This window comes from Pleurodeles waltl, chromosome 5, assembly GCF_031143425.1.
Source record: "Pleurodeles waltl isolate 20211129_DDA chromosome 5, aPleWal1.hap1.20221129, whole genome shotgun sequence".
Taxonomy (NCBI): Eukaryota; Metazoa; Chordata; class Amphibia; order Caudata; family Salamandridae; genus Pleurodeles; species Pleurodeles waltl.
This window is the reverse complement of record NC_090444.1, coordinates 1,759,666,658-1,759,688,872: the sequence shown is the minus strand read 5'-3', so window position 1 is coordinate 1,759,688,872 and position 22,215 is coordinate 1,759,666,658. Positions and strand designations below refer to the sequence as shown.

The window sequence follows — 22,215 nt, the reverse complement described above, 5'->3', positions numbered from 1 at the left end:
TCTGGTGTTCCAGCTTAAACCTTGATGTAATGAACAATGAGCTAAGTCCCTCAGTATTCAGTGCCTTTCTTGAATATACTAGCTGCAGTACCATTTGTCCCGCCTCTGCATCTGTTCTTGCTTGTTTTCTCAGTTTCATGACTGCCATTACACTTTGAGCCTTTCCTGGAATTTCTATCCCCATTTGGTTTTGGGTTACTCTTCCCAAAATATGTCTTCGAAGTATTACACAGACAGACTGTTGAATTTCCATTCAGTGTTGAATGTGATATCTCACTCTGTTTTGGGTGCTTGCATTGGATTATCCATTCACGCACTTCCAAAAGGCCTTTGTGTTTATTAGTTAATAATTTAATAATTTCAAGCTACTACTTCATATTGTCTTCTTGCAAGCCAGGACTCTCTTTACGTTTGTTTACAGAGTCCTTGGCCATACTACTATTACATTTCTTATGACTCTATTGGAAGTTTTTTTTTTTTTTTTTTTGTGTGCCCCTGAGCTCATAAGTGACCCAACGTGGTCTGCAATGCTCTTTTCCTTGCGTTATTCGGGTATGTTGGCAGCATTTTGACAATTGCAGAAGCACAGTTACAGTTTAATCAAAAGTCTTGCATGTCCTATCATGGGTTCCCCCCCATTTAATACCCCATTTGTACACCTACAGTTTTAATCTCCAAAATTATTCCCTAGAGCATTCAGTGGTGTATGAATTAATGCTACTAAACTATAAATCTGGGACATGTGGTTACAACCAGTTCATTAGAAAACTCTACACTCCGGCCACACACGAAGATGGACATAAAGTGTAATCAAGCATTGAAATAGTAGTATTGAAACCAAGGGGTGATGTGCAGGCATATCACCTGGTAGATGGTCATTTAACATTTTCAATCCTATTTCAAGGAGGCAACTTTTTAACTCTGCTCCCAATGCTGGCCAGCAGAGATTATTGCATCATCCACCCCTTGTTGAGGGCTGAAATAAATGCATATTAAAATCCACTGTCAAAATAGGGCCTGAAAAAGTATGAGTGTTCAAGATTTCACACAAGGAGAGTAATCTGTGCATAGATGTTCTTTTCTCTTTCAGCCCTGTCGGCCAATAAAGGTTCTCCATTATCAGATCGAAAAAACCCACAAACTTGTTTTAAGCTAATAACTTAAATTGCTAATACAGAATCACTACTTTCTTGTAATTAGGTTGTTGAAAAGACACATTTTCTAGATATCAGAATTGCCAAGCCCTTCCCTCCCCCCCCACAAAATCTGTTTGCTCTCCCAGTCTTAAAATCTGCTCTTGCATGGACAGTCAATCGCACACTACTTTTCTTGAAGGCACACACTATCAAAAGGTTGCAAATAATATAATGCACCTGAGATTTTTAGAATTCAATTAGATCAGCTACAGTCTATGAAATGCACTTTAGTTGTGTACTGTCTACTTTTTTAATACTCTTTCATGTTTGTTTTTGAAGATCATTGGCTAATAGCCTGCTAGCCAGGACCAGTCATTATTTATTGTCTGGTGCTTGACATCCCTCCCATTAGACTTTCTCCCTGACCTAATATCCCAGGTAGTCTGCATTTTACCACGAGGGACATTCAAGGGCCTTAAATCTAAGAACAGGGCATATATGTGAGAGTGGTGTCCTTTATCACTCTGCACACAGTAGGTTGGTGGAAAATCAATACCTTGAGGTAAGGTGTTAGCTTTAGTTTGGATTTATCTATTCACCAGGCCTTAAACACACCTCGGTGGGTGTTTAGGCCACCTCCACTAAGGCCTCCCTTGTCTAGGTGAGTAGTGTGGATTGATGCATGAGAGTCAGCAGCTCAGTTCTAAAGGCTACTGACACAATATTAGCAGTTGTAATATGCATTAGGTCCTCAGTTTCTGAAAGGTCTCTAAAGAAATGTACCTGGTTATTGTTTGGCCCCTCCCAGCCCATAGTGGCACCTCCTTCGGCCTTAAACATATGGCTTTTCAACAAAACTGTCTGTTTACTTCCCTATCCCCCTGTGTAATGGCCCAGTGTTCAGCGTCTTCCTTAGGTACATTTCTTCTGCCAGCTCAGAATGAAAAGGCAGGCCTTTTCCTTATGTGGGAACTCACAGGTAGGTTGTGAGGTAGGTGGGTCATTTTCATTTACATGACCAGACCTAGCAAAACAAACCTTCCAGGATTTTCTTCTCCATGCTCTACATCTCAGAATTTCTATCTGCTGGACTGTAATCTGGGGCTAGCAGGTTTAGCTCTATTTCCTCATGGCTAGTTACATTATTTTCATTTTACATGTCACCTAGCCACTATCCCTTCACAACACCAGTGCAGCCTAAACTAGGGCTTTCCCCATTTTATGCCCCCAACATATTATATGATTTAACCTCTACCTTCATTAATGTGGGTTTACCCTTTGTTAATTCATCATTGTGGCTGTGCCACTTTTTATTTTTCTGAAAAAAGGGTTATACACCTTAAATAATCGGATTATTATTTGGGGTACATGACTACCAATTTCAAGGAATAATCTAAACACTTGTCAGGGTGAACCCTCAAAGTCACTAAATTAACCTGAGCGCAACCCGCTGGTAGCAATTTCACAGAGCAGAAAGCTTAACAGAGGGCAAAGTGTAAAGTATTTATGAGTACCAAAACAGTAATAAAGTCGAAATGCAAAACAATGAAAATCCCAAACCGAATAAGAAAAATGACGTACAATCTAATAAACAAAACGACAAAAATCCAACAAGAGTAGAGGAGATATGATTTTTAAAAAAAGTTTCAAGTAGGAATAGTTCCAAGAAGCACAAAGTGCTTATGATAGTCTATTGTCGCGGTAGACTGGAACCTAGGCACAATTTGACGCTGACCACGATGGAGCGCTTGTCGAATACACCAACCAGGTTCGTCCAGGTCAAAGATTTTACCTTCTGACTTTAGTTTATTAAGACCTAATCCACCACAGGAGTACACTTTTAAAGCCCCCCCCTCCCTGATACTCAGGGAAGGCACTTAGTCACTCACACGGTTTTTAGCAGAGGCAAACACCTGGGTCTAGTTCAGGTTCTGTTGCCACTTGTCAGATGGGCAGTTGTGAAAGTCCTCTTGTAGCGTGTTGTATTCCTGCTACTTGACCAGGAGGTCAGTCTTATGGCCATTAGAATATATGTTTTGTCCTGGGTACAAAAGGGAACAGACCCAGTCCTTCAGGGCTCCTCTCAGTTCACAGGCAGAAGGTCAAGTCCTCTTCTGTTCTTCCTCAGGTCCAGGAGTGTTATAAAGTGGGTACCTGGTGGTGCCTCCTTTATGCCTGGCATGAGCTAGTGGGTGGGAATGACTGCTGGGCATGCCCTAACCCATTGGGGGAAAGTTCCTGGGGCCTTCCCTACCCAGTTTGTGCATTTTCAAGATGGAGAAAGTCTTAGGCCACACTAAACTTGCACTCTGAGTGCTGAGTGTGTGTGTGTGTGTGTGTGTGTGTGTGTGGGTAGTGTACTATAATAATCCTAATGTCCTCCCACATACAATACCAAAGTCCAGTTTGAAGCAGCCAGAGACAGGTGTCTAATGGTACAAAGCAGGATTTCCCAGCAATCACTGAATACACAAGAATTATTTTGGGATCCTGTGTCCCTTTCTTTCAAGCACAACCCCTGTGTTACATGTGAAAACCCAGGAGACCTGTCAAGCAGGATTTGACACTGTAATGTCAGAAAGGATGCTCACAGACCCCCACCCAGCATATTCTGGCAGATCCAGAAGAGTCCTCTCTGCCCATTCAGGTCAGCCTATTGTTTGCTCCTGGGAGGCAGTTCACACTTTTTCACACCTGTTCAAATGCTAATAATTGGCTGGCAAAAGTGAGATTGCAAATTTAACTCCTAGAAACTTCAGGCGGGGAAAAGATAACTTCCTAAGAATTACTTTTCCTTAATATTTAAAATAAAAATAAAATTTCTCCATTGAATTTGATTTTCAATAACTATGAATAATAATGTCCCATTATTGATATACTAGATTAAGATTTTAATCTGTGCTCCAGTTTTCTACATAGGGCATCTAGGCCTCCCACAGTAAAAATGGATTTTGGGTGCTAGTCACTGTAAGGACATTTTAACCTTAATGTTTACCTTGTCCTACTTTTTAAATACCATGCACCCTACCTTGTGAACTACAAGGCCTATATACTGGTGACTTATTAATTGTTAAAAGTGGGCTTTTGACTTGTCAAAGCAGTTTATCTTGACTGGTTGAATAGAATTTTTTAGATTGGTATTGACATGCTACACTAGTAGGACTGAAGCCATGTTTGCTCACCACTGTTGTGGAAATAACAATAGATGCTACAGTCCACTGGTGGAATTTTTCTTCTAGTCCTTGGGTTCACTTTGTAATATATACTAGGGACTAATAGGTAAGTTAAATATACTAATTAGGAGTGTGCCAATCAACCATATTAAAAGGTGGAGGACAAGCATTTTACTACTTGTTAGCACAAGTAAAGATTGCAGAGTTCTAAAGCCATCAGAAATGAAGAATCCAGCAGAACGTGAACAATCAGGGATGACTATGGAGAAAAGGGAGATTTCATACCAGCCTTTATACTGAAATCATCCCTTTACTGTTAAACTGGACTTTCTTCTCCAGTTTGTGGAGCGTTTTCAGCTTCTTCCTAGTCTTGATTGGAAGAACATTCTGGAAGGGTGGATTCATACCCTGTCATGTCACTTGTCTAATACTATGTTGGGTACTAGTTCAACTTAAGTGTCCTTGGTTGTGCAGCAGATGTCTTAAATTGACTGTTACTAATATTTGCATGAGGAGTAACATTTTCTGTCTTAATAGTTACTTTGGGTTCATTATGAATCTCAGCGGTCATTAATTGGTAGTGCCCACCAGAACTATTTTCCTCCCTTTGATCCAATTTAAACCCAAACGTAATCTCTCTTACTTCCCAAAATATTGTGCCCAACAGTTCTGGTAAATTACACAACTTATCTACAATGGGACCACAACTCCATTCTTCCCTAATAACATCACCTCTAGAATATACTTTCTTTTGAAATAACCTGTTAAATATATTATCAATTGAAACTATTCAGTTCACTAGGGTTTGCAGTAGGTCCACTTCAATGTCCATTTTTTCAGCATGCTATTTTGGTGCCAGAGTTTTTGCAGCAAGTGTTGAACAGGTTTTCAATGACCTTCACCGCAGAGTAGTAACTCTCTGTATTACGAAGAAAATGAACCCTTACCAGGTGCAACAAGTGCGATTTCCCATCACTTGGCCAGACCTCTAGGTTACCACGTTAAAAATACCTGCGTTGTTATTTTATGAAGAGTTTCTCGTCCAACCATCACGCTCACCTTATCTGTCAGAGACACTCATGTATGTTGAGAGGAATTGACTTTGATATATTCTATTGTTGAAGAAGTTACTGCATCACAGAGGCCTACACATCACGCTTAAAGGACTTTGTAAGTAATGTGCCAGGAACGCCACAGGTAAAGGCTTGCTGCGAATTTACGGTACCTGGTGCTTATGTCACCCTAATATTTCATCCAGACAGGTGTCCCCTCAACATTGGCTACTGCTCTGATGACAACTTGTGCACAGTCTGTGTGGCATAACACTCACCCTTGTGTTGTGCAGCAACCTCTAATATCTAAAATCTTTATTACCACAGTACTGCTGTGTAACCCAGTGTGCCATAGCGAGAAACACTGCCCAATGCATTTCTCTCTAATTAATCCCGTTTCTTGTAACGGCACATTTTGAAGCAGTAACCAGCATTACTACATGTAAATGCTTTTGCCGTAGAGCACCATTTGCAGGAAACCCAGTTTACAGCATATTTAGTGTGCAAGTGCATAGCACATGGTGACATTTTAAATTTATTTGTGCTTCTCCTGTAACTTGCATTAACAGATTCAGAGTTAAGGTGCCACAGCAACTCTAACCCTCAAGTGACGACAGTGACTACCTCATTTGTGTTGATTTTGGTTTTTATGGATACTCGAATCAAATATGGAGTCTGTGGTACCTCCTTTGGCATTTCTTCTGTCTACTGGTGCAGGGATGTGGAATAAAAAAAGTTCTAGCTTACGCTGCAAGAATTTTCAATTCTATTAAGGACACGGAGGCGAGGATTATGCTTTCTCTTTCTTTTACTGTTCCAAACAGCAGCCAATCATATAACAGTAAACAAAAACTTCAATACCCATGATACTCAGAGAAATGTCACATGGTCCAAAAGTATCTCAGGACCTATACCCATAAAAGCCATGACCTCGACAGTCACTTCCTCTTTCTTTGAAACAGTCAGATAATAACCAAACGCGAAAGGAAACAAAACTCCTTACAGAGTAACAGTTCAAGGAAAAAAAACCTCTGGAGTCCAACAACAGGTCTCAGCTCCATCAGCAACCAGAAGCAACTACAACTTCAACAGGGTCCTCCGGAATAGGAAGCTCGAGAACAAGTCTTTCATCAGCACAAAAGATGAACAATCCAAGAATCACGGAGTCTTCTGATCCGCTCCTAAAAAAAGATAAAGAATTGCAAGTAACATCTTTGCTGGATAAAATATCCACTCAAAATCATTATATTATCATTATATTCCGGGGCGGGGAAAAACATACATATCAACATATCCATTGAATGACATCAATTATATTAAATAAAACCCCATTGTTGTATACTGGAATAAGGGTGGGATAATCCTCGCCTCCGTGTCCTTAATAGAATTGAAAATTCTTGACGCATAAGCTAGAAAATGTTTTATTCTATGTCAGGACCGGAGGCTCAGATTATGCTTGTTTAAAGCTGATCAACCACCACAGTCACCACATCAACTACTAGTTTGTGATAGAATTTTCAAAAGGTAGATTCTGAAGACCAATCTACTGCTCTCCTAATGTCCTCCAGCCGAGAACCTAGTGCAAAGGTCTTGGACGCCATAGCCCCTCTAGCTGAATGAGCACCATATTTAGAGGTGGCTATACCAGCTTCGTTCATCAACCACCTCATCCATCTAGCCAAAGTGGCAGCGGAAACCGGTTCAAAAGGTTTTTACAAAGAAATTAACAATTGACCTTTAACATCTTATCTAATGTCAACAGTAGCAACTTCATAATCCTTCAAACATTGAACAACACACAAATGTTGATTATCAGGAAATCTATTGGTCTTTGTTCTTCTGGTGATATTAAATGTAACTCCGTCCAGTGAATAGGTTCTGCCCGCTAAGTCTAAAGCTCTAACGTCCGAAACACACTTACAAGAAGTAAGGCAAAGTAACATGGTTAATTTTGCTGAAATTTGTTTCCTAGACAGATAACGGTTGGAAAGCCATTCATCCAAAAATTTTAAAATTACATCACCTTCCCAAAGGGAAGTATATCTAGATTGAGGAGGAGACGTCATACAAATCCCTTTCATCACCTTACAGATAAGAGGATGCTCCCCTACTGGTTTGCCTTCTACCTGAGAATGACCTGCAGAAATAGCTGACCTAAACTTATTCACGGTACGATCGGCAAGACCGGAACTCACAAGTTCTGCTAGAAAGTTCACAGTCATGTCAACATCCGACCCCATGGGATCGATACACCATCTATCACACCAACTGGCCCATCTCCGCCAGGCTGAAGCATACTGCTTATGCGTGCCTGAAGACCAGGCTTGTTTAATGAAATCTGCAGCTTGTTGTGAAATGCCTGGGGAACTCCATCTCGCCCTGAAACCGTCCAAAACATCAACCGAAGTTGGTTCGACAGAACCAAGGGATGTTGAAGGCCCTCCGGACTCATCAGCGGATTCCGACGAGGCAGAATGAGAAGAAAAGGAGAGAAAGCTAACTGTAGATCTATAGGGAACCAAGGTTGAGCCCTCCAAAGAGGGGTTAGAAGCACAATCTCTACTTTCTGTCTTCTCACATGTGCTAACACCCTGGGAATCATCACAAATGGTGGAAAAACATATCCCCAAAATTGTCTCCAATCCTGAAGGAAGGCATCTGTCACCAGTGCCATCGGATCTGGACGCCAGCTGAAGAAAGTCGGAATATGGAAATTGAGACGTGAGGCAAAAAGCTCTATGTCGCAAGGACCCCGTTCCAGGCTAATCTAGTGAAAGAGATTCTGATTCAATCTCCAATTGCTGGTGTCCCTCAAATATCTGGAATTCCAGTCCACAATTGTGTTTTGAGCCCCCGGGAGATACGCTGCCGTGACACTCAATCGGTGAAGAAGGCAGTAATGCCAAAATTCCTTTGCTATCTCCGCCAACATTTTTGACTGAGTTCCCCCCCAGCTTGTTGACATATCTCACTGCCGATATGTTGTCCATCCTCAATAAGATACAACAATCCCCCTTGAGGGGAGAGAGACTCTTTTTATGGCAAAGGAACCCGCTAATAAATCCAGACAATTGATGTGAAGACTCATCTCCGCCTGACACCAGCGACCTCCCGTTGTAATCGGATCACAACGTGCTCCCCAGCCCCACTGGCTAGCATCTGATTCTATTACTACGTCCGGGAGAGAACCCAATATGGCTCTGCCGTTCCAGGCATCCATATGGTTCAACCACCAAAGGATTTTTGACCTCAGTTAAGGGAATCTGTTCTGAGTAGGAAAGGCCCTTGTGCAGATGTTGAATTTTTAACCTCTGAAGAGCCTGGTAATGAAGGGGAGCTGGAAAAATGCCTTGAATTGAAGAGGACAGAAGCCCCACTATCCTCGCAATGGCCCTCAATGACACTGTCTGGTTTGCCAAAGCTGACCTCAACTCCCGTTTGATATTGCAAATCTTGGGAGAGGGAAGAATGAGTTGGGCTCGCACTGAATCCATCTGAAAACCCATAAAATCTATCAACTTAGAAGGATTCAATAATGACTTCTGCACATTGATGATAAACCCCAGATCCTGCAACAGCTGAATAGTCCTAGACAAATGACTCCGGATAGTCTGAGGGTCCTGAGCCATCAGCAAGATATCGTCCAGATAGATTAGCAACTGAACCCCTTTGGCACGAAGCGACTCTACTACTGGTCTCAACAGCTTTGTGAAGCACCAAGGGGCAGACAACAGGCCGAATGGAAGAGCTTTGAACTCTATACAATAACCCCTCCACAGAAACTGCAGGAACCGCCTGTGAGGTGCTAAAATCGAAATTGAAAGGTAAGCGTCCTTCAGATCTAGACAAACCATCCAATCTCCTTCCAATGTCCCTCAACATGTGAATCCCTTCCATTTTGAAGTGTCTGTATAAAATCCAGCCATTGAACTCTTTGAGATTTAAAAACAGGCGGTGACCTCCCCCTTTCTTGCCCACAAGTTAAATAGGGCTGATGAAACCCCTTGGATGAGGGGACGAAGTCCAGCAGAGATTGGACTTCTTGATCCATAATGGACAGATCTTCTAGGGAAAAATAAATTGGAGCGGGAGGCTGAAATTGCTTTGGGGTACTGAAAAACTCCAGTCTGAAACCATTCACTGTTTTAAGAACCCCAGGGTCCCCAGAAATCAGTTTCCAATTGTGAAGGAATGAACTGGCCCTGCCCACAAAGTCACTTGAGAAGAGGGAATAACACTTACCAGAATATCCTGCATCCTGGATTGCACCTTGTTGTCCCCGTCTGGGACCCCTGCGGAATCTGGCACGCCCGCCACGAGAACGGGTGGGGTAGAAGGTGGTCTCCGCAGGCTCTCCATACCAGCCTCCTCTACCTCTGGGATAGTAAACTTGAGTCTCATGAAGGCTCCTCGGCCGGGCATACGCCCTCCGTAACGACTGGCCCTGAGAAAAAGGCCATGCTTCAAGACCTTTTTGAGGGACATCTGGGCTTTGTCAAGGGAAGAATAGGTAGAGAACAATCTTGATAGTTCCTCAACGAAAGGTGCTCCAAGTAACATGCCATCCGCCGTAGGACCTGCTTCCGAAGTAGACAAATGATAGAGTTTAGGGTCAATGCGCATCAAAAAAGTCCATCTGCCCTCAGTAGAAATAGCACAGTTAGTATTGCCAAGCTGGCAAACTGCTCTCTGTGCCCATCCAATAAGGATATCAGTGTCTACCGCCATACCAGATGCCTTAGAGTGGAAGGCTAACTCAAGGATTTTAGTGAGTGGGCCAGACATGTCCAGAAGTTTATCTTGGCAATTACGCCAAGCTCTGTCTAAACCCTTTTTGGGTCCTTAGAATTTTTTTTCATTAACGTCACCATAGTGGGATCCACTTCAGGTGTGTCAACCACTTTCCCATCTAAATCAGGTCTGGGACATTCGGCTCGGAGATGAGTGCGAACCTCTTTGGCAAAACTTTTACGCAAATGGGATTGCACTGAAGTGGCCACCTCAGGCGGAGGAACCCAATTAGACGCCCTCGGGCGAACAATCTCAGTGGGGTTAAAATCCAAAACCTTGGGAGGAGACGAATGTCTTTTGGATTTTTTGCTGGGCCCTGGCACATCTGGGTCATCTGAGTCAGAAGAGGCGTTGTTATTAGAGGATGAAGGGGTATCAGCATCCGTTTTATTGCTATAGTTGTGTACGCCGGTTCTTTTGCGGTATAATTTCTCAAAGGCATCAGCCTGCTCAGTCGGGGTTGTGGAAGCACTCTGTTTCCCCTTGTCTTGGGTTTAGGATGATCAGAAGGGGCTGGGAGTCCCAGCATCCAACCTTGATTACGAGCGTAATCAAGTAACTGACCTGAAAAAGGACCTCACGCCTTCACTAGGGCATCATTAACAGATTGCTGTACCCTAGTGTCAAGGGTGTCGATCAGATTCATTTCTAGCTGGTCAAAATTATCTTCAGGATAATATCCTGATTCTTCGCCCTGCCATTGAGCCATTCTCCTGAAATAAGAGTAATTTTCTCTGTAAAAAATATAAAATTAAAATTAATATAAATTAATATATATTCAGGAGGCCAAAGGGGGAGTGCAAAAAACCCCTGCCAGGCTAAACTTAAAATGTTTCTATGCAAGATGTGGAGGGAGCAGCCTGGATAAGAAAAAGCACTCTAGGCTGTGCCTATTGGATTTATATGACCCTAAGCAATGCTGTAGAGGTCTGGGGAGCACAATATTGGCCACAGGCAAGAGGCAGCAAGCACCGTTGTGTCGCAGAACCGAGTCGGCTCTTCCCTGAAAGTAAAACGCGCAACACGATGCGATGGCCGAAGTGGAAAACGGACTACGGGATTAGCGCGTAGTCCGCTCCCGCTCCACAGAAAATAAACTCGGCCAAACGGTGCGAGTAAATATAGGCACGCACGCTGAACGCGCTAAAGAGAATCACACAATCAACATCAATGCTGATATAAAGATTGTAAGGAAAATTTGAAAAGTACTTATCTGCTGCGGAGCAGCAAAGAAAGAGGAAATTACTGTCGAGGTCATGGCTTTTATGGGTATAGGTCCTGAGATACTATTGGACCATGTGACATTACTCTGAGTATCATGGGTATTGAAGTTTTTGTTTATTGTTATATGATTGGCTGCTGTTTGGAACAGTAAAAGAAAGAGAAAGCATAATCGGAGCCTCCGGTCCTAACATAGAATTCTTATCGCCCGATGCCCGGGACATATTGTTTGGGGTCAAGGGCAACAAGTTTTCTTGTTTATTTTGTCCTTGGGACAACCCCTGCAGCACAAACACTTTGGCTGCCAGTTTACATAGAAGGGAATTGTCTGCAGGTGAGGTAATATGTGTTTCCAATAGTTAATGCTGTTCGAACTTGCATTTATGGTTCATTATTTAAAAGCCTTCATTATTAGGGTGAGCGCTGTAAATAAACATTTTAAGGTCACACTGCACTACTGGCAGTGGCTACAGTTACAAAAAAAAGTGTACACACTTGTTTTAAAAGTTTAACAGTATTAGGCTAAGTATAATGCTTCCAGAATGCTCTCTGATTAGATGTAAATGTTTTCAGCAGCTTGTAAGCAAGAGTGTTTTTTTGCTTTCAAAATTCAATGTCCCGAAAAAAATGCAAGTAGGAAAAAAACGCTTCTATGAAAGATGCTATTTCTTTGAAGCGTCATGTAGTAAAATGTGTTGATGCGTGCTAATATTTCCAAAAAATATTCCGAATGGAAAGTCAGTGTAACCATTTTCAACAAGATTATTAGAAGCATAAAAGTAAACAAGCACTGGCAAAGCCAACCAATCGGGAAAAAAATTGTGTGAGTCTTTTAGTTTTGTCAATGCGTGCCTTGTTTTGAAATAGCTTTTGTAACACTTTATTGTTGTGGGAGCTGCCAGGCCCATACAATTGTAACAAACACTGGCAAAAAGAAAAAAAAAAAGTTTTTGGTCTCAAAAAGCACACATTGCCACTAGTGGCGTAACAAACGCACCGCAGCCCCCTCAGCACAGCACCTGCCCTGAGTTAGTCTGGAGGGAGGGGCCCTCCATATTCTTTGTAGGGGAGCCCCCTCCAGTTTCATTACGACACTGATTGCCACAGTGGTTCCTGGCATTGCACAAAACTACTTTGTGTGCCAATATGCTTCTCGTGGAAGAGCAGAACGCAATCACTCACAGTAAAACCAGCCAATAGATAGAGAAATAGATGTTTATTAAAAACAAAGGCCCAAGTTTAAGGATGGCCTTGCGCCATCTAAGGCCACATTAGCGTCATTTATGCCTGGCACGAGCAGCGTTAATGTGGCATTAGTTTGCCAAAAACGCTGCACCATATCTACAACGTGGCACAATGCATGCACAGCGCCACTTTGTGACCATTTCTGCCACATTATGCATGCGCCATGCATAATGTATGCAAAGGGGTGTTCTGGCTCAAGGAGGCCCGCAAAAACGGCGCAAGTGAAGTCTACAAGATTGTGCCATTTTTGGTGTCATTTTTAACGCCTTCTTAAAGCAGGCTCCAAAAGAACGCACCCTTTGGAATCAATAGGCCTCCTTGCAATTTGCTCCACTAGCGTCAGAAGTTTTGTAAAGCGCCACGACAGCATAAAAAGTTTGACACTATTGTACCTAATTCCGCCATGGTGCGCTGTATCTTAAATAGTAGCGTTAGGGAGTTGCAAGAAAAGTGGCGCTTTGCGATGTAAAGCACCACTTTTCTTGAATCTGGGACAAAATGTCTGTTAATGCCAGACCTAATTAGGGATCCAGTTCTTAAAGAATGTCACTAAAGTACACCCATGGTCTATGTCTTTGAATTAGTGGCTTTCATGAATTCACAAGAACTTACAGAAGTAAGTTCATGTGAAAATCTATTGAGCGTTTACAAGTTCTCTTTCCCTCCAACCTCCTTTTTTTTGTTTTTTTTTTTCTTTTTTTTCTTCTTTTTTTTTTTCTCCCCCTCCAAACCTGGAAGAACTTCTGCTTCTGCCCTTCTCAGGAGTAAATATCCAACCTTTCTCATTATGGGAAAAGATTAGAGAAGAGCTGGTTAAAATCCTTAAGAATGTAAGTTAGTAGGTTTGCAGACTCAAAGGCATTCCAGCTCTGGAACTATTGCTTACTGCTTCCTCCAGCCCCAGTATGTATCTCTACGGAAGGTGGCAAAATAAGGAAATTGCTATTGTAGGGATTGAAAGTGCAAGTATTCAAGCCCTACTATAGTAGTAGCCCTGACATAACCAGAGAGGCTATTATCAGCGCTCTTACATAATGAGATTGCTGCTATAATTTGTCACCGCAATACATAGCACCAAAGGGACAAATAGATGTTTTTGCAGGACAAGTAGATTTAAGAAGTAACCTGCCCCATGGACAAGTAGATATTTTAATAAATTCCACACCCCTGCTGGTGATCCTGTGTTGTCCTGGGATAATTGAAGAGGTCCATTTGAAACTTATTTCAAAGCAAATGGAGGGCTGTTTTTCTTAAACAAGCGCAAGTTATCTTTCTTAAAACACAATCTAGGTTTTGATGTAGGAATGTTTTAAAACAATTACCTGTCCCTGAAAGAGAAGGTTTAGGAGCTGACAGTATGGACTTGGAAGAGGAGGACAATGCTTTCAGCTGAGCTTATAATGTCATCAGTAGATACTTACAAACAAAAAATAAACGTGATGGTGGAACGCCATAGATTTTCCACATGTGGACAACATCCAGGGGAAAATAGTGGCACAGTATGTAAATGTGTTAAGTACATTAGCATCACTATGTAGATTTAGGAATCTGCATGTAGAAATTAAAAGGGATCAATTGGTGAACAAAAATAAAAACATAACAATTCATGGAAAACTACTAAATGTAAAGAAACCCTTGCTAGATGTCCGAGTGAGTAAAAGTGTGCCAGAATAGAGACAAATGCAACTTTGAAACTGTGAGTGTTATCCAGAGTTCTGAGAGCAAGTCTCCTGAACTTGATGTAGTGAAACGATGTATTCATGTTGAGTCCAGGATGGTTAAACAGATGGGGGGTGATGTTGGTAACGAGCTGCGGTGTTATTGTTGCGGTAGCACGAAACATATTGCCACAGCCAGTAATTGTCCTGCTGTGAGAGTGAAATACTTTACATGTAAGACAATAGGTAGGTTGTGAGGAAGATGAAGTGCTGATGTTTTGGGTTGAGGATAAACAACATTGTGTATATAGCTTAAGTGGACGTCATAGTCCCCTTAAATACAAAATGTGAGTCATGAATATTGCTCTGGGCGCATGGACTGACTCATGTTCTGCATACACTCTCATTGACAACACAAATTTTAGAAAGCTCACTACTGTGGTGCTAGATAATGTGGAGGTGAACCCACTGGGGTATTGTGAGGTAAAGTTGCCTGTGATTGGATGTGTTACTACTGAAATTTATTTTAAACCGCACCGGGGGCAAAGTATGATAAGGTAGTCATAGTAAGAATTTATTGGGATGAAGAGAACAGAAAAGTTTAGGTTTTATCAGACCCCAACCATCCTGAAAAAGTTCTGCTTACTGTTTGTAACAAAATTGATGTGAATGTGTGCAAGACCGAATTTCAGATTGTTTGCTCTGACAACATGTAGGGTGTTTGCATGTTTTCTGTCACAAAATCACTGTAAGGGAGGAAATCACCTGTCCAAGGCGAAAAATATGACATTGGCCATGAGAAGAGCACTTCGAGATGAACTGAACTGGTTGAATGATTGTGGTACCTCAGAACCAGATGAGGCAGCAGAGTGGGTCAGTCAGATTGTCCTGGCATGCAAGGCTGATGGGACGGCTAACATATTGTAATTGCATTTATACTGCCCTTACTACCCCTGATGAGGTGTTGAAGTGCTTTTCACATGTGTTCACCTTCAAGCCCTTAATCAAGAAATATGGGAGGATCAATACTCTCCACCCAGCATATATGAGTTGTTGGCCACTGGAAGGAGGGAGAGTGTTCACAGCATTGGACTTATCTAGTGAGTACTTTAAAACCAAATTACTCAAAGGGGCAACTCATCCTTTATCGCTCCAGAAGGAATATTCAGGTTCAAGAGAGTGCCATTTGGCCTGCGATCCGTCTCTGTCTTTTAGAAGTCAATGCAAAAGTTATTGGCAGAAATGGACAGTGTAAAGTATTTCCAACATGATATTCTCATGTGCAGGAACTATCAAGATGAGCATGATCGGGTGTCGAGTTATGTATTGCTGGTGTTTAATAAAGCAGGGTTGATGACTGGAATTGCATAGTGTCAGTTTGCTGTGACTCAAGGGGATTACTGAGAGCGTATATAATCAGGTGCTGGTGTGAGGCCAAAATTGAAGTTGGTAAGTCAATTGAACAGTCTACTAAGAATAAAGATAAGTTGCACTGGTTTGTGGGCATGGAGGAATGTTATGCTAAATTTGTTGATCATATTTCCAAAAGGACAAAGTTATTGAGAGGGTTGCTGGAGGAGGATGCTAAATTTGTGTGGACCGATGCTTGTGATAAAGCATGTATGCAAATAAAATGTTGTATTGTGAATTCTGAAACGCTTAAGCTGTTTGATGTGAATGCCTATACCATCATTGTCACAGATGCCAGTGTATAACGCCTGGGGTGCATTTTAATGCAAGAAAACGACAGCGTAAAGAAGGTTGTGGTCTTTGTTAGGAAAACATTCAAGGGTGCAGAAAGTACATACAGTGTAATTGCGAAGGAGGCTTTTGCATGTTGATGGGTCAATAAACATTTTAAGACCCATGTTTGGGGCACTACCTTTGAGATTACAACAGATGACAAACTGTTAATTGCTAAATTCTCCATCGATGGTGGTGTCAAGGCCACGTCTAAGGTTGACTAATGTAGGCATATTATTTGCAGGAATTCTAGTTTTCCATGAAAGATGCCTTTGGCAGTAAAAAATATAAACACTGTGTGCTTTCCCCATTTACCTCTGGCTGAAGAGGCTGACTGTGGCAGTGCAATTGGTGAGCAAGATAGTTGGTTGCGATTTTGAATGACTGTTGTCAAGATGCGATTAATGATGATGAAGGAATAGTATTCAGGATGTGGTGTTGATGAAAAGTAATGATTGTGTGTGTAGTGGATGGTCTAAGGTGAAGGACAAGATTGTCCTGTTAAACAATTACAAATCCATTTGGGGTGAACTGACTGTAGTCAAAGGTGTGCACTACAGTGACAGATTCTTGATTCCAGATCCCTTGAAAGAAAGCTTGCTCAAATTGGTGCATGAGGGACATGGTGGTATGTCTGCCTTGAAGTGGAACACAAAGTGTCTCTTTGGTGGCTGGGTTTGAACTATGTGATCAAGAGGTATATCCAGAATTGCCTTTCTTGTACCATTAGCGATAAAACCTATAAGTCGCAGGGGACAGCCTTGGTGCCCAGCAAATTTCCGCAACTGTGATCTTTTAATAGGCAGACATGAGAGTGCCTGGTTCCCCTTAGTTCTAATTGACAAATTGTCGAAAGTGGCCAGAGGTCAGGTTTGTGAATACAATTAATTAGAAGACTGTGAAAGCATTTTAGTATTGTGTTTTTTCAAGATAGGGTTGCCCAGAAGACATAGTGATGCATAATGCTTAGCTGTTCATTTCATGTCAGATGGAGGGCTTTTTGTTGATAAATGTCATCAGGCACAATTGAACCATGGTGGTTTGGTCGAACGGTTCAACCGGGTGTTTTGTGAAAGTATTCAGTTGATTGTGATGAGTGAGTTGAACTGGAGGGAGGAAATCAACAAAATGTTGTGGAGCTGTAGGATAGCACTTCACAGGGTGTTATCTTTTTGTTATGTTAAGGGGCGGGCTTCCTTGTTGAAAAACGTAACTCGGATAGATGCTCATAGAGGGTAAGGATGACTATAGTTTGTTGGCAGTGAGTGAAACAGTGCGACTTCACCAAGAAAAATGTTGTGCTAAGGCATAGGGCTAAGACTGGATGTAAACCTTATAAATTCAAAATGGGTGACTAGCTGAGAATTATGTTTTGGGGACCTCCAGAAAGAGAGAATCCAAGTCCTCACAACCTAAGACTGCCATCACAGTGAAGAGGAACACAATGGATTTGGAGGGTAGTTATGCTTGGACTGTTCAAAATGTAACTCAATGCCGCTATCGAGAGTTGAAAGAGTAAGAACAAATATTTGTATCTTGTCGAATCCATCATCCATATTTGTACTTCATTGTTTTGGTACTTCATACTGTTTAACATTCTTTGTCCATATTGTTGTTGTAATTATCTGTAGGGAATGGGGGCATACGTTGTGTGGTGGAATGTTTTGTGGATTGCACCCAACACACTTGAGGGTGGAATGGTATGGGTGGTAGGGTTCTGAGGGTGGCAGTTGCTGCGGGCTGGAGAAATTGATGGATGTGATTTCTGCTTCTGCAGAAAACCTGTTCTTACAAGAAGTATGTAGTTTTAATATTTAGCATGTTTCTTTGTAGGTTTGTTGGCTCACTGGGAAGTATAATTGTAAAATGCAAAGACCTGCGCGTTATTCAGCTGGATATACCTGGGATGGAGGAGTGCTTGAACATCGCAAGCTCCATCGAGGTAAGCACATGCTTGTTCCTGTAAAAACAATGTTCCATGGGGGACTTTAATTGAATAATCAGTTACCACAAAGGGGATCAACAGCAAGTTTTGCTGGAAGCTTTTTAAACCTTATGGGTCTGGCTGAAAAGCATCTGGAAATAGAGGAGTGGTGCATCCTTATCTCCCTGCACTACACTGATGTGGCATTTATATATGCCATGATGTTGTAAATATTATGTTACACGTTTCTATAAAGTTGAATTTATACTACATGTATGACTTCCTGGCACTTAAGAAAGAATTTGGATAATGGGCTGTGAAAGCTGGACTTATGGAGTTTGTTGTGGCAATAAAAATGTCTTGACTTCTTTCCTCAAGTAGTTATAGTTGCCAAGGTCTGAGTTGCCATCCATGCTTGTGTCTTGGTACTTGTTCTACACTGGTGCAGGAAGAGCATAGATTAATATTTTGTGGTGAGAAGCCCAGCAGGTGCAAGCGTTTTTACTATACAAATGTGACTAGTTGCAGCAAGTTTTGGGCTCTTGATACATAGGAGATCGGGTATGATTTTCTCAGTAGTTGAGTGACTGAGGCCTGTATGCTTTCCTGTATGCTTTCTATGCAATGCATCATGTAGACAAAGCCAACATTGATTTAGTTAACCTAGAATAATTGTGAGGAAACCAGAAATGTGTTGTCTGTGATCTTAGAATTAAGTTAAACCAAGTTGTGAACCCAAGTCCGGTTTAGAGCTGAGATCTTTGTGAAGAGTGAGCCAGTTGGGATGTGCACATCTCTGAGGGTTTTCACAGATATGACTTGAGTAAGAGCAAGTAACGTTCGATGATTGGCAATAGCGTTGTGATCAGCGATCTGACTGGGAGGCCAAAGCCAGCAACTCTCTTAATTGGTTAGAGTTTCAGATGATTATGCAGCATCCATGGTGATGAAATGTGATATGTGTAGTGATTGATTTACTAGCTTGAGTATTGGCTATTTATCATTTATGTCATCAAGCCAGTTGAAGCAGAAGATGCTGATTGTTGACATTAGTGTGATTGGCAATAGTGGCCGAAGGCACATGTTGAGGAGCATTTGGTACAATGCAAAGATGAAGGAGATATCTGTATTCATTTTGTTGGCTCTGGGAGTGAATGGGTGGTGAACTGGAACCCTGGGTCCTTTTGGACAGGAAGTATGTGATTTATTTAGTGTACCCTGATCAGCTGAAGCTGGGGAAAGAGGACTGCACCCCCATCTGAAAACTACTTTCTCGATTTTAATTTGAGAGTACAAATGACAGCCCTACATATTATGACATTGTTGTGTTCACAGTGCACCAAAGTAAATGCATGACTGTAAGGAAATGCCTCCTTGGCATGGTTGCCCCCTGACTTTTTGCCTTTGCTGATGCTATGTTTACAATTGAAAGTGTGCTGAGGCCTGCTAACCAGGCCCCAGCACCAGTGTTCTTTCCCTAACCTGTACTTTTGTATCCACAATTGGCAGACCCTGGCATCCAGATAAGTCCCTTGTAACTGGTACTTCGAGTACCAAGGGCCCTGATGCCAAGGAAGGTCTCTAAGGGCTGCAGCATGTCTTATGCCACCCTGGAGACCTCTCACTCAGCACAGACACACTGCTTGCCAGCTTGTGTGTGCTAGTGAGGACAAAACGAGTAAGTCGACATGGCACTCCCCTCAGGGTGCCATGCCAGCCTCTCACTGCCTATGCAGTATAGGTAAGACACCCCTCTAGCAGGCCTTACAGCCCTAAGGCAGGGTGCACTATACCATAGGTGAGGGTACCAGTGCATGAGCATGGTACCCCTACAGTGTCTAAACAAAACCTTAGACATTGTAAGTGCAGGGTAGCCATAAGAGTATATGGTCTGGGAGTCTGTCAAACACGAACTCCACAGCACCATAATGGCTACACTGAAAACTGGGAAGTTTGGTATCAAACTTCTCAGCACAATAAATGCACACTGATGCCAGTGTACATTTTATTGCAAAATACACCCCAGAGGGCACCTTAGAGGTGCCCCCTGAAACTTAACCGACTGTCTGTGTAGGCTGACTAGTTCCAGCAGCCTGCCACACTAGAGACATGTTGCTGGCCCCATGGGGAGAGTGCCTTTGTCACTCTGAGGCCAGTAACAAAGCCTGCACTGGGTGGAGATGCTAACACCTCCCCCAGGCAGGAGCTGTGACACCTGGCGGTGAGCCTCAAAGGCTCACCCCTTTGTCACAGCCCAGCAGGGCACTCCAGCTTAGTGGAGTTGCCCGCCCCCTCCGGCCACGGCCCCCACTTTTGGCGGCAAGGCTGGAGGGAACAAAGAAAGCAACAAGGAGTCGTCACTGGCCAGTCAGGACAGCCCCTAAGGTGTCCTGAGCTGAAGTGACTCCAACTTTTAGAAATCCTCCATCTTGCAGATGGAGGATTCCCCCAATAGGGTTAGGATTGTGACCCCCTCCCCTTGGGAGGAGGCACAAAGAGGGTGTACCCACCCTCAGGGCTAGTAGCCATTGGCTACTAACCCCCCAGACCTAAACACGCCCTTAAATTTAGTATTTAAGGGCTACCCTGAACCCTAGAAAATTAGATTCCTGCAAACTGCAAGAAGAAGGACTGCCTAGCTGAAAACCCCTGCAGAGGAAGACCAGAAGACGACAACTGCCTTGGCTCCAGAAACTCACCGGCCTGTCTCCTGCCTTCCAAAGAACTCTGCTCCAGCGATGCCTTCCAAGGGACCAGCGACCTCTGAATCCTCTGAGGACTGCCCTGCTTCGAAAAAGACAAGAAACTCCAGAGGACAGCGGACCTGCTCCAAAAAGACTGCAACTTTGTTTCAAGGAGCAGCTTTAAAGACCCTGCAATCTCCCCGCAAGAAGCGTGAGACTTGCAACACTGCACCCGGCGACCCCGACTCGGTTGGTGGAGAACCCACACCTCAGGGAGGACCCCCGGACTACACTACGACTGTGAGTACCAAAACCTGTCCCCCCTGAGCCCCCACAGCGCCGCCTGCAGAGGGAATCCCGAGGCTTCCCCTGACCGCGACTCTCTGAAACCTAAGTCCCGACGCCTGGAAAAGACCCTGCACCCGCAGCCCCCAGGACCGGAAGGACCGGACTTTCACTGGAGAAGTGACCCCCAGGAGTCCCTCTCCCTTGCCCAAGTGGAGGTTTCCCCGAGGAAGCCCCCCCTTGCCTGCCTGCAGCGCTGAAGAGATCCGTTGATCTCTCATAGACTAACATTGAAAACCCGACGCTTGTTTCTACACTGCACCCGCCGCCCCTGCGCTGCTGAGGGTGAAATTTCTGTGTGGGCTTGTGTCCCCCCCGGTGCCCTACAAAACCCCCCTGGTCTGCCCTCCGAAGACGCGGGTACTTACCTGCAAGCAGACCGGAACCGGGGCACCCCCTTCTCTCCATTCTAGCCTAGGCGTTTTGGGCACCACTTTGAACTCTGCACCTGACCGGCCCTGAGCTGCTGGTGTGGTGACTTTGGGGTTGCTCTGAACCCCCAACGGTGGGCTACCTTGGACCAAGAACTGAACCCTGTAGGTGTCTTACTTACCTGGTAAAACTAACAAAAACTTACCTCCCCCAGGAACTGTGAAAATTGCACTAAGTGTCCACTTTTAAAGTAGCTATTTGTCAATAACTTGAAAAGTATACATGCAATTGAAATGATTCAAAGTTCCTAATGTACTTACCTGCAATACCTTTCAAACAAGATATTACATGTTAAATTTGAACCTGTGGTTCTTAAAATAAACTAAGAAAAGATATATTTCTATACAAAACCTATTGGCTGGATTTGTCTCTGAGTGTGTGTACCTCATTTATTGTCTATGTGTATGTACAACAAATGCTTAACACTACTCCTTGGATAAGCCTACTGCTCGACCACACTACCACAAAATAGAGCATTAGTATTATCTATTTTTACCACTATTTTACCTCTAAGGGGAACCCTTGGACTCTGTGCATGCTATTTCTTACTTTGAAATAGCACATACAGAGCCAACTTCCTACATTGGTGGATCAGCGGTGGGGTACAAGACTTTGCATTTGCTGGACTACTCAGCCAATACCTGATCACACGACAAATTCCAAAATTGTCATTAGAAATTGATTTTTGCAATTTGAAAAGTTTTCTAAATTCTTAAAAGACCTGCTAGGGCCTTGTGTTAGATCCTGTTTAGCATTTCTTTTAGAGTTTAAAAGTTTGTAAAAGTTTGAATTAGATTCTAGAACCAGTTGT

The 22,215-nt window shown here is 42.9% G+C and overlaps 1 protein-coding gene across 1 annotated transcript in view; it reads left to right on the top strand.

The window, feature by feature from the left end:
• The window catches only part of MTMR9 (myotubularin related protein 9), a 207,379-nt gene that overhangs the window by 9,698 nt on the left and 175,466 nt on the right, over positions 1-22,215 (top strand). The window contains exon 2 of the mRNA XM_069236161.1: positions 17,853-17,961. Coding sequence (XP_069092262.1) covers positions 17,853-17,961 — 109 coding nt within the window. The remainder of the gene's footprint in view (positions 1-17,852; positions 17,962-22,215) is intronic.